At 47.7% G+C, this 13,490-nt stretch overlaps 1 protein-coding gene across 1 annotated transcript in view; it reads right to left on the bottom strand.

The window, feature by feature from the left end:
• LOC112111543 (aldehyde oxidase 1) overlaps nt 1-13,490 on the bottom strand; it is an 85,169-nt gene that overhangs the window by 17,556 nt on the left and 54,123 nt on the right. Inside the window, exons 24-27 of the mRNA XM_026647669.2 lie at nt 7,106-7,192; nt 5,263-5,454; nt 4,507-4,734; nt 2,098-2,193 (exon numbers count right to left, since the gene is read on the bottom strand). Coding sequence (XP_026503454.1) covers nt 2,098-2,193; nt 4,507-4,734; nt 5,263-5,454; nt 7,106-7,192 — 603 coding nt within the window. The remainder of the gene's footprint in view (nt 1-2,097; nt 2,194-4,506; nt 4,735-5,262; nt 5,455-7,105; nt 7,193-13,490) is intronic.

Here is a 13,490-nt window from a genome sequence, read left to right as displayed (position 1 = left end):
TGAGGGCAGATTACAGTGATATGTTTGCCACTAACTGGCCCTCCTGGATAATGGCCTCAATAAAGTCATTCAGTTTTATATAATCATATTTCACCATGAGGGCCTGAGAGTTGGCAATACAGAATTGTAGGGTGCCTGAGGAGTACGCTTTTCTGCCGAAAAGGTCAAGGCGCTTCCAATCCCTATCGTAGGGAGCAGCCCTTGACTGTTATTGTCAGACACAGGAGTTGATGGAATCCACCACATTGGAGTTGCGTGATAGGTGGGAAAATAGGAATTCGGATTCCTTGGCAGGGACATAGCATTTTTTGTCAGCTTGCTTGCAGGTTGGCACCATCGATCCTGGGATTTGCCCCACTGTCTTTGTTGGGTCTAACATGGTCTCATTAATCAGGAGGGCGATATTTGAGGAGGATGAAGAGTAGATGATGTCAAGGAGTTGATAGTGGGTGTCCTTGACTTTTTCCAATGGTATCTGGAGTGTTTCTGCCACCTTCTTCGCCAGCTCCTGGAAGAGATGAAAGTCATCTGCCAAAGATGATGTAGGAGACATGATGGCTTCGTCCAGAGAGGAGGAGGATATGGTCCTTAGTATCACTTCCTCCTCAGTACCGGCTTCCTGTTTTTCTATGCCTTGAGGTGGTTCCGAAGCCTTGGATGCTGCAGCCAAGGGAGTGTGCCTCCAGGGTTCCCGGGTGAGGCTCAAAGCCTGAGAGGCTTGTTGGTGTTGTGCCACCCAAGGGTCCCAATATGGCCACTGGGGTGGTGGTGGCACCCATGGGTGGCCATACCAAGATGGTAGTGGTGGGGCCATCTGTGAGTATATCCTTTGGCTCTGTTGGTAATGAGCACCATATGGAGCTTGGGAGGAGTACTGCGAAACTACCTCCTCTGGTTCACTACAAACTAGTAGGCTAACTATAGAAATGCAGATTAAAGTAATAGTCCTAGTGGACTGCGAATAGCTCTGTCTCTAGCCAGGGTGGTTGAGAAGAAACCGAAGGGGGTTAAGGCCACGCGCGCTGGCTAACCTCGTGGGTCAGCACGAGGAGAGACAGTGCCATGTGCGGGCCTAACGGACACTGCTACCAAAGCTCTCCGACCAGCAGCGCAGGGACACAAACACACCTACAGTGGAGCACCTATAGAAACACTATTCAAAGAAGAACTGAGGGTGTTTCACCTACGCAGCTCTACATGGCTACGGTGCAGGGCAAAAGGCTGCATGGGTCACGTGCGTGGTCGGAACAAACAGTGCTACCTAAAAACTCTGATCTGAGGAGCATAGGGTGCATACGCACCTAGAGCGGAGAACCTATAGGGACAATATTAAAAGACCAACAGGTTATATGAATCATTTTTCTGCTGTCAAAGTCATCTTTCTGCTACCCAATGTGACTTCAATCCTTCAGTCAACATTCAAGCAGCAGCACAGGGTTGAAAAGACTGAGAGATTTGGTGCGAAAGAAGAAGCACAATTCTCTCATACAAAAATAAATAAATAAAACATGCATTTATTACCATTTGTTATGTACACCATCAACAAAGAGTTAATTTATTAACTTATGCACTGTACCTGCTGTAATTTTGAGATGTTCAATTGTATTAATTTTTTGATCTTATGAACTCCTCAATCCCCAATTATTTAATAAAATACGAGTTCTGCTGCATTCCCTTTGTCTGTTTTGTCTATATAGTCGACGTGCTCCTTGTGGCAATGACTACAGGTTTGTACAGTGCCAAACAAAAAGGGGCCCAACACTGACCGCAGCCTCCAGGCACTACTGTAATACAAATAATAGTAATAATAAGGTGGTTCCTGTAAGCTATTTGCCTTCTCTGCCTGCTCCCACTGTGGCCCTTAACGAAGCTGGCTATGGGAGCAGCTCACATATACAGGGCCTGTTTGCCTGCCAGAACAAGGGACTTTTCTCTGCTGCCATAACTCTGTTGATGTCAATAGAGTTATGCCGGAGAAGAATTTGTCTCTATCTGTGTTCACAGTCTTGCTATGGCTTTTCCAATAACTAAACATCTTAGTAGTAGTGTTTGTCCATACTATGTATTTAGCACATGGCTAATATTTGATTTTGGTACCTGGATCATTTTGGTGTGGATGCCTTGTCCCATTTCAATTCCACCATGAGTTAGAAGCACAGAACCATCCATATAGATATGAACCAGAGCAGCAGCCTAAAGAGAAAGAGCAGAAATGGACTACTGAGTGCTGTTACTACCCTTTGATTTAATGGAAAGAGGGTCTGCATTTAACATGGGGCAATGCATCAAAAGCAGAAGGGATGGCGCCTTGAAGTGCATTGTGATTTTAGATGCTATAACCTTATCCACTGAGACAGAATCAAAGGCCACATTTGGAATTCCAGCATCAGCTCTGTCTCTACATTAAACTTCAAATGAGGACATATCAGTTTATGGAGGTTTGTTTCTCATGATGTTAGGAACACAAGGAAAGAATCTGAACTACATAGAATCATAGAACTGGAAGGGACCTCGAGAGGTCATCTAGTCCAGTCCCCTGCACTCGTGGCAGGACTAAGTATTACCTAGACCATCCCTGACAGGTGTTCGTCCAACCTGCTCTTAAAAATCTCCAATGATGGAGATTCCACAACCTCCCTAAGCAATTTATTCCAGTGCTTAACCACCCTGACAGTTAGGAAGTTTCTCCTAATGTCCAACCTAAACCTCCCTTGCTGCAATTTAAGCCCATTGCTTCTTGTCCTATCCTCAGAGGTTAAGAAAAACAATTTTTCTTCCTCCTCCTTGTAACAACCTTTTACATACTTGAAAACTGTTATTATGTCCCCCTCAGTCTTCTCTTTTTCAGACCAAACAAACCCAATTTTTTCAATCTTCCCTCAGGTCATGGTTTTTAGACTTTCAAACCTGGGAGGGAGGGGGAGACTCCGAGTGGCCGCGGCGCGGGCGCCGCTTCTCCCCCTCCCTCCCTCCCTCCCTCCCTCCTAGGCTTGAGAGCCTGGGGGGAGGAGGCAGGGCTGGGGATTTGGGGAAGGGGCGGGTGGGGGGCAAAATTGTTTTTGCCTTGGGCGGCAAAAATCCTAGAGCCGGCCCTGATATCAAGGTACAGTGATTTTCCATTCCCCTCTCCAGGAACATCACTTCCACGTCATCCACACGTGAGTCCACCAGCACTTGGTTCTTAGTTCCTTTCTGTCCTTGTTCCAGAGCCCCACACTCCCAGCCATCCACCCAAGTGTGAACAGTCTCATGATTCTTCTACCCAACACACAGTCCAATGATTCAGCCCTTTTCAGCCTCCCGGCGCTGGCTCTATGGCTCAGGAAGGTCAGCAGGCCAACTCTTCGGCTGGTCTCCTAGCTTTTAGCCCTTTTCAGTCTCCTGGGACTGGCCCCTCTGTTGGTCTCCTAGCCAATTCCAACCTATTCCCAGGCAGGGACTGGAAACCTCTCTGTTCTCTGCAGTGTCCTTGTCTCTCCCAGGCAGCTTCTGCCTGCTGCTTTTATTGCTCTACTTTCTCAGACATTTCTCTGGATCTGACTCACCAGATCTCCAACTCACCTGGTCTTCTACCCTCTAGGGCTCAGGTGCTCTCTGAAGCCTAAATGGGTATCAACTGACTGGCCTCTTAAAGGGCCAGTGTCACCCTGTGACCGATGTTTCTATAAAAACATTGCTGCAAGTTCTATTTTCTCTCTTGTTAATGTTTTCAAGCCTCTGGACTTGTTGGGGAGCCATGAAGTGGACAGACTGACAGTACTGGTCAGAGCCAGTTGAGTCCTGAATGGGGTTTCCTTCCAACCCCCACAACTCAGCCATAAGCTGCATCACAGTCTGCAACAGACCCGGTGAGTAAAATGTTGAGGAGAGACTGCAAATTGGGTGGGACATTCTGTCACCTTGTGGATTGATTTATTTTTCAATGTATAAAAGGTGCTTATCGAACAAGCACTGAACACACCCCCAACAGTAAACATACCACACAAGTCACACAAGTCATCAATATGAATTAAATATTCTCCTCCAACTCTCTCTTCCTAACGCTTACCCCCCATGACCTGCAAATGATGAGCCTGAAAAAGCAGCTTTCCCGACTGCCCAAAGTTCAACAGGCTTCGGTTCAGGGGGGAGCACATTCTAGAGGTAAGAACTCTTTGAAGACGATGTCCTGCCTTCAGTACCCAAAAGCTTAAATCGAGACACTGTTAGTAAGAGTCCTTCATCTGTTCTTACCCTATGTAGTATGTTACAGAGACGCTAGCCATGGCCCAAACTACAGGGCTTTACAGATCAAAATTAACACCTTTGATTGCACCTGGAAGTGACTCAGAAGGCGATGCTGCCTATAGATAACAGCTGTTAGGATGTGGACAAGTGTTCATCTGGGATTAAAATTATAATATATTTTTTGTTATCTAAACTAGGTAAAATCTAGCCTTCCAAGGGTGAAAGGCGTAGCCCATTGTGTTAGTTGGCATTTTTAAAGCAGCTTTAAAGCCAACTGACCTGAGTTAGAAAACGTGTGAATACGCCAAATGGAAACTTCATGGGAATAATGGCAATCCCCTTCTTCTTCCAGTAATTTTGCTTGTTAAATTCTTCCACAGCTGTTTTCCTGCTGTAGTATTCAGACTTCTCCATACATTCATTCCAACACCTTACCAGGTTCTCTGGATCAAGCTCTTGAATGTAGCATATTTGTTCAGTTTCTTTGTACATGTTTATTTCCCTAACCTGAAACAGGAGAATTAACCTAGATCGTACCATCTTCATAAAAGCAGACTACTACTTTTGGGATTAGCGGTCAAATAGTAAGCAAAATGCATTCTTGAGTATTTTCATGATTAATCATGACAAGTTGGGTAAAGCATGACAGTGGGGCCATATTATTCATTTTTGAAAGCAGTCAAACTCTGAATGGGAAGTATTTAAAAATTTTAGCACAATTTCATCCAGAAATTCATACCCACAGTGTTTTATTTTGTTACTCTCATCTTTAAAATATTTTAGTCATTCGATCCGGAAAAAGACAAAATACCATGTGACTCAGGTGACCAGTCACAAAAACAAGAGTAACTAATAGCAACAAACACTTTGTAGTCAACTCGGGACTTGAAAACGATTAGTTCTAGCTAGTCAGCCAACCCAGGAGTTTTCAAATATTTCACTGTGTGGGCCACATTTTAACACAGTTTGTACAGGACAAAAGAGTAAAGAAAAATAAACTGTTTCATTTCAATGCTAATAAACCTCTTTCCTTACCTTTTCTGGTGACAAACCACTTTTGGCTGCAATGGCTGTTATCCAGGATTCTGTAATCAGTCCTGACTGTGGGAAACCAAATCCTCGGAATGCTGTGTTTGATGGCAAGTTCGTCTTGCAGGCACGACTGCAGCACCGCAGGTTGGGAATCTTGTAAGCATTATCCAGTTTTAGTAAGACTACCTCTGCTACCTTGAGTATGGGAACAGGTACAGCTAACCATCAGAACAGCTCTTCCCTTAAAATTACATTCGCATTTAAACAAATATTCTTCCTATTAGAGAAAGGACTTGGACTTGAGACAATTCAGACAATAGAAGAGTATTTTAAGCTTTTTTTTTTTTTAAATGTTTCTATAAATCCCATGTAACAAGAATACTCTATAGTCATTACATCTACATTTCCCACACAGCATGATCTTACATTTTAATAGTTTTGTTAGCATATGCAAGGAACGTAGTAGACACAATAGCAGTTGATATATAATTAGTGAGCTACTATAGTCTCTCTATAGTTAAGGCTGCAAATGAAATTCCATTATAAGACTGATTTTGGCCTAAGTCTAAAAATTTACAAAAATTCATATCAATCTAAAAAACTGTAGGTTAGATCTGGGCCTGAAGCAAAAATTTTCTATATAATTTGAAATGAACTGGACAAAGGGATCTAAGGATGTTCAGAGTTAAGGTTCATTTCTCAAAGAAGCCACCACTACAAAAGTCTTCTAACTTTGGTTTTTGTTTTCATATTTGTTTATTTTTCTACAAATCTGAAAAAAAAAAAAACCACAAGAGAGATAAACCTTTGTTTACTGGACTATCCAGGCTGGGTTCTAATACCCAGCACCAAAATGTAGTTGATTAAAATCTACCTTTAAAAAAATGATTAACTGTTTTAGTTGAATGTATAACTAGGGACTGTTGGTTCCCCCACATGAAGTGTAGAGAAGTGTAACCTTAGTTCCTTAGTTTCCTCAGTTTCTAAAGTGTAAGGGTTTGTTTTTAATACTAATAGTCTTGAAAGATATTACTGCACTTCAATCACAGAGAAGATCCTGCAATCTTAACTTTGCTATAATGAAACTGTGCATGGGAATACTTTCAATGTGATGATAAATTAAAACATTATTCACAGAATATAAGTAAGCCTAATGCTCCAGGGGCAAATTTTGGCTTTGGTTGTGCAAATAACTCCTACTGACATCAGCAGAAATGGCGTATATACATCCAATGGGACAATTTGTCTCTAAGAACTGAATTGCTACTGGGTGTAGTGTTTATCTATCTATATAGTCAGTGGTAACAGGTATATGAATTCAAATGTACAACTGGGGGAAGACTGGGAGAGGCGGGAGGTCTGAGTAGTATCTGTGTGAGGACTGCAGTTTGGAAAATGCAGAATTATCCTGCTGAGTGTGAGTAGAAGACAGCTGGCAATCTCAGGTAGATTTTACTCTTTAATATTCTAAGAGCTATGGAGATTTTCCCATTGTCAGAACCTTCCAGATTCCCTGTGGCCATAAAATGATTGTGCAGACTGTGGGGCACTGGACATTTGTGGGGAAGAGACTTTTAGCTACCACCATAACTTGAACCTAACTCTGAGTAATATTCCATGAAGGGAATGTGTGGGGAAATGCCAAAAGGGAACACTGCGCTAGGTCAGGGGAGGTGGTTTCTCTTATGGGGGTCTTTTCCGACACACACTCAGAATCCCCACAACACAGGCTAGAAGGACAATCTTACAAGGAGTGAGCAAGGGAACCTGGCCTTCCACAATGTTTCCAGCAAACAATTCATCCCATGTTATGACTAGAAAATCTGCCCCTTTATAAAATCCTTACCAGAATAGAGTCATCAGGAGTGCATCCTCCATTGATATAGTATTTGGCATCTGCAGCCATGATCCTACCATCATTCATGAAGCCAACCTAAAATGGATTAATATAGGCTTCTTAGACTTGTTCAGTCCTTGAACTACTCTTTACTTGTTCCATCACACAGTACAGAAAGTATAAATACAAACATTACCATCATCTCTTTTTTCCAGCACCAAGGTTGAGTAGGGCTGATCTTACTCATTTTGTCCGTTTTTTGGTTTAAGAAAGTACATATACTGCCAGCCACCTCAAGTCTAGGCAGCCCCTTCCTATTCACTACCCACTGAGAGTACCTGGGTTGTACCATGAGAAAGCTGGAGAGAGACATTGGGTTTGTGGCCTGGTCAGGTCCCTGCTCCCAGCACGGGGTTGGCCCTGTCAATGTTTCACTTGCCAGCAGAATCTGCTAGCAGGAATCCAGTCACCCTTTGCAACCCACAAGTACAAACAGGTTATATATTTTGCAACTAAATGTCAATTACACAATTCAGGCTATATTATGCCACTCATTTTTAAGCAAAACTCCATGGGGAAATGGGTTGTTAAGCAACAGACTTTCCAAACTCCCAGTTGTGACCTGCATCAGTCCAGTACATACCACATGTTTCTTTTGTCTAGCAATGTACACCTCAATGGAATGGGTTGCTGCTACAAAGTCTGTCTTCCTGTGCCTTCCCCTGGAGATGGCTTATTAGTGTGCTGTGCCACAATCAGTAAATGTTAATGTTTAAAGCGAAGTTCTATTCTGAGAAGTGATTGTAAAAAATGGCACCTTCTTATTCAGCAGCTCTGCAGCTTGGTTCTTGCTCTGGGCAGGCCACAGAATATACCCTTTGAACACACTCACTCTACTGACAAAAAAACCCATAACTCACCTGAGCTGTAAATGGTGTTCTTCAAGCTGTGTTACACATTTCTATTCCACATTAGGTGTGGGCACCCAGTGCATTGTAGCTAGAGATTTTTCCCTAGCAGTACCTGCTAGGGCAGTGCACATGCCCTGTGCATCCTCATATATTCAGTCGGGGGCACAAAGGGCAGAGCTTCCTCAACCCACTCCAGTGCTTTCGCACTGGATTCATAATGATAATTGACTCCAACGTAGAGGGGAAAAGACGGTTACTCACCGTTGTAACTGTTGTTCTTCGAGATGTGTTGCTCATATCCATTCCAGTTAGGTGTGTGCGCGCCGCGTGCACGATCGTCGGAAGATTTTTACCCTAGCAACACCCGGTGGGTCGGCTGTGGAGCCCCCTAGAGTGGCGCCGTTATGGCGCTGGATATATACCCCAGCCGACCCAGCGCCCCCTCAGTTCCTTCTTGCCGGCTACTCCGACAGTGGGGAAGGGGGGCGGGTTTGGAATGGATATGAGCAACACATCTCGAAGAACAACAGTTACAACGGTGAGTAACCGTCTTTTCTTCTTCGAGTGCTTGCTCATATCCATTCCAGTTAGGTGACTCCCAAGCCCCACCTAGGTGGCGGGGTCGGAGTGAGACATTGCTGTGTGCAGAACCGCTGACCCGAAAGCAGCATCGTCTCTGGATTGTTGCACCAGCGCATAGTGAGTAGCAAATGTGTGGACCGATGACCACACTGCAGCTTTACAAATGTCCTGGATTGGTACTTGAGCCAGGAAGGCAGTCGAGGAGGCCTGGGCCCTCGTGGAATGAGCAGTGAGGCGTGGCGTCGGTACACCGGCCAGGTCGTAGCAAGCACGAATGCAGGACGTAATCCAAGAGGACAGGCACTGTGAAGAGACCGGTGATCCTTTCATCCGGTCGGCCACTGCAACGAAGAGTTGCGTCGTTTTCCTAAATGGCTTTGTACGGTCAATATAGAAAGCCAGGGCCCTGCGAACGTCCAAAGAATGTAAACGCTGGTCTTGACGAGTAGCGTGCGGTTTCGGATGGAAGACCGGGAGAAATATATCTTGGTTTACGTGGAAAGGTGACACCACCTTCGGAAGAAAGGCAGGGTGGGGGCGAAGCTGCACCTTGTCCTTGTGGAACACCGTGTAAGGGGGCTCGGATGTCAGCGCCCTGAGTTCCGAGACGCGTCGTGCTGAGGTGATGGCTACGAGGAAGGCTGTCTTCCAGGATAAGTACAGGAGTGAGCAGGTCGCCAATGGTTCAAACGGAGGCCCTGTGAGCCTGGAGAGGACGAGGTTGAGGTTCCACGTCGGAACCGGCTGTCGTTGCTGTGGGTACAGCCGGTCTAAGCCCTTGAGGAATCTAACGACCATCGGGTTAGAGAAGACCGAGGACGTGAGTTCTCCTGGGTGGAAAGCGGAAATGGCGGCGAGGTGAACCCTAATTGAGGATGTCGCCAATCCTTGCTGTCTTAGGGACAGAAGGTATTCCAGTATAAAGGGGATAGGAGCCTGCGAGGGAGACGTAGCTCGTTGCTCACACCAACAGGAGAACCTCTTCCACTTGGCTAAATAAGTGGTCCGCGTAGAGGGCTTTCTACTTCCCAGCAGGACCTGTTGGACGGCCTGGGAGCATTGCCGCTCTGAGCGACTCAACCATGAAGCATCCACGCCGTGAGGTGGAGCGACTGTAGGTCGGGGTGACACAGCCGGCCGTGGTCCTGAGAGATGAGATCCGGACTTAAGGGGAGCGTGATCGGTCTCTGTACTGACAGCTCCAGCAGTGTGGTGTACCAGTGCTGTCTCGGCCAAGCGGGAGCGACTAGAATTACCCGTGCATGGTCCCTGCGGATCTTGAGCAGCACCCTGTGGACCAGCGGGAATGGAGGAAAGGCGTAGAACAGATGGTCTTTCCATGCCATGAGGAAGGCGTCTGACCGAGAGCCCGGGGCTCGCCCGTGTAGGGAGCAGAATGCCTGGCACTTCCTGTTGGCCCGAGACGCGAACAGGTCGATCTGGGGAAACCCCCACCTTTGGAAGACGGAATAGATGATGTCCGGGCGAATCGACCACTCGTGCGTCTGGAAGGACCTGCTGAGACGGTCCGCCAGCGTATTCTGGACTCCAGGAAGGAATGACGCCGTGAGATGAATCGAGTGGGCGATGCAGAAGTCCCACAGGCGAATGGCCTCTTGGCATAGGGGAGATGAGCGAGCTCCGCCTTGCTTGTTGATGTAAAACATGGCCGTGGTGTTGTCGGTGAGAATCAGCACACAACGGCCCTGTAGGAAGTTGAGGAAAGCCTGGCAAGCCAAGCGCACCGCCATCAGCTCTCGGATGTTGATGTGCAGGGCTAGTTGGGACGCGGACCACAGGCCTTGGGTATGGTGCTCCCCCAGGTGAGCGCCCCAGCCTAGAGATGAAGCGTCCGTAACTAGGTGGAGGGAGGGCTGTGGGGCGTGAAAGGGTACTCCTGCACAGACCGCTGTGCGATCCGTCCACCAGGCGAGAGAGGCCAAGACCGAGGCCGGAACCGTGACCACCATGTTCAGGTCGTCTCGATGAGGACGGTAGACCGATGATACCCAAGCCTGCAGTGGGCGAAGTCGCAGTCTGGCGTGCCTGGTTACGTATGTACACGAGGCCATGTGGCCCAAAAGGACAAGGCATGTTCTTATGGTGGTAATTGGGAAGGCCCTGAGACCTTGAATGACGCTTGAGATGGTATGAAATCGGCTGTCTGGCAGTACGGCTCGGGCACGTCTGGAGTCGAGGATTGCTCCAATGAACTCTATCCTCTGAGTTGGTACTAGAGTGGACTTCTCTCTGTTGAGTAGAATGCCCAGCTCGTGGAAAGTGTTTGTCACTATGCGGACATGAGCCTGCACTTGGCCTCTGGTGCGGCCGCGTACCAGCCAGTCGTCCAAGTACGGGAACAGCTGTATCCCTTGTCGACGGAGGAAGGCCGCGACGACTGCCAGACACTTTGTGAACACCCTGGGAGCCGAGGACAAGCCGAAGGGAAGGACTGCGAATTGGTAGTGTACCCTGTGTACCACAAATCGCAGGAAACGTCTGTGGGGCGGATAAATTGCTATGTGAAAATAAGCGTCCTTCATGTCGAGGGCGGCGAACCAGTCTCCAGGATCCAGTGAAGGGATAATGGTCCCCAATGACACCATGCGGAACTTCAACTTTACTATGAATTTGTTGAGTCCGCGTAAGTCTAAGATGGGCCGTAGACCCCCTTTTGACTTGGGTATCAGGAAGTAGCGGGAGTAAAACCCCCTGCCCCTTAGCTCCGATGGAACCTCCTCTATGGCCCCCATAGCGAGGAGCCCAAGAACCTCCTGTGTAAGGAGTTGCTCGTGAGAAGGGTCCCTGAAGAGGGACGGGGAGGGGGAGTGGGAGGGGGGGGGGCGAGGAAAACTGGAGGGCGTATCCCCTTTCCACCGTGCGAAGGACCCAATCTATATAACTAACTATAACAAGAACAATGAGAAGCTAGGGAGTGTGGAGATCAGCTAAGCCGCGCTCCACAGTTCCAACGACCGTCAGGGGCGGTAAGAAGGAACTGAGGGGGCGCTGGGTCGGCTGGGGTATATATCCAGCGCCATAACGGCGCCACTCTAGGGGGCTCCACAGCCGACCCACCGGGTGTTGCTAGGGTAAAAATCTTCCGACGATCGTGCACGCGGCGCGCACACACCTAACTGGAATGGATATGAGCAAGCACTCGAAGAAGAAGGAGGGAATTCTGTGGAATAGATATGCGCAACACATCTCAAAGAACATCGTTACATACAGATAAGTAACTTTTTTCTTTGAGTGACTGGAGTGTCTACTCCACATTAGATGCCTCTCAAGCAGAACTGCACAGAGGATGTGCCCGGAGTTTACTGAAACAGCAACTGCAGAACAGCCTTTCCAAAGCCTGAATCATCTCTGGACAGGGCCGGCTCTAGGCACCAGCAAAACAAGCTGGTGCTTGGGGCAGCACATTTTTAGGGGCAGCATGGCCGGCGCCAGAATGCCGCCCCTAAAAATGTGCCCGGCCGCCCTAACTCACCTCCGCTGCTGCTGCCGCTCGCGTGCCGCTACTCGCCCTCCCTCCCAGGCTCTCAAGCCTGGGAGAAGCGGCGCCCGCGCCGCGGCCACTCGGAGTCTCCCCCTCCCTCCCAGGCTCTCAAACCTGGGAGGGAGGGGGAGATCCCGAGCGGCCGCGGCGCGCGAAACAGCTGTTTCGCGCGCCACTGCTCCCCCTCCCTCCCTCCCTCTCTCCCTCTCAGGCTTGAGAGCCTGGGGGGAGGAGGCAGGGCTGGGGATTTGGGGAAGGGGCGGAGTTGAGGCGGGGCCGGGGTAATTAAAAAACGGGGGGGGGGGGCGGCCAAAATTGTTTTTGCTTTGGGCGGCAAAAATCCTAGAGCTGGCCCTGTCTCTGGAGGCTGACACTATGGCATAATGCCTGGCAAAGGTGTGTCCTGAAGACAAAGTCAGGGCTTTGCTGACAGCAGCAGCTGGAACATTGTTCAGGAAAAGCTACTGTGGCTTGTAGAATGTTCTGACCGTTTCAAAGGTGGCACAGATTTGGCAATGTTATAACACATAGATATGCAAGAGGTAATCCAACTGGAAATTCTCTGTGCTGGCACCGCAAGCCCTCTCATCCTTTCCTCATAAGAAACAACCAACCAAGATGAGGAGTGGAAGGGCTTAGTCCTGTTCAAATAAAAGGTAAGGGTCCAGTGAATGTCCAGTGTATGAACTCTTTCCTCATCCTTGTCCATGTGTGGCTTGGGAAAGAAAGTAGGTAAGTGATTGCTCTGATTGAGATGGGAATCTGAGACTATCTTTGTCAGGAATCTGGGGTGAGGTCTCAAAGAAACCTTATCCTTATAAAAAAAGTATAAGTGCCTGAAGTTTTCCAGCTCTCCTGGCACATGTGAAGTCCACTAGAAAAGCTACCTTAGCTGATAAGTATGAAAGGGGTCATCAAACTAAAGGTTCAAAGGGTTGACCCATTAGCACTGATGACACCAAAGTTCAAATTCCAGGGAGAAGATGGATTTTTCAGTGGTGCATGAAGCCTGCTTATTCCTTTCAAAATTCAGATTGTCACAGGGTTAGAAAATACAGACCGACCTTGGACTGGAGGGTGAAAGGCTGACATTGCAGGCAGGTGCATTTTCAGAAAACTGACTGACAGGCCTGACTCTTTCAGATGAAGCAAATACTCTAGAACATCTTGAGCCTGGGTCTCTGAAGAGGGTATATTCTGTGGCTTGCCCAGAGCAAGAACTATTTTCATTTGTGCAGGTAAAGGATCCCGGTGGACTGTTTTCTGCTGTTCAGTAAGATGTTCTGGACTGCCAATGAACAAACCTTTTCCTCAGAGTCTAGCCAGTCAGCAGCCATGTCATGAGGGTTGGGATCATAGAATCATAGAATATCAGGGTTGGAAGGGACCTCAGGAGGTC

The sequence above is a fragment of the Terrapene carolina genome, unplaced genomic scaffold (genome assembly GCF_002925995.2).
Source record: "Terrapene carolina triunguis isolate 2854851 unplaced genomic scaffold, T_m_triunguis-2.0 Scaffold62, whole genome shotgun sequence".
In the NCBI taxonomy this organism is placed as follows: domain Eukaryota; kingdom Metazoa; phylum Chordata; order Testudines; family Emydidae; genus Terrapene; species Terrapene triunguis.
The sequence above is the reverse complement of the archived record's forward strand: the minus strand, read 5'-3'. Positions and strand labels throughout refer to the sequence as shown.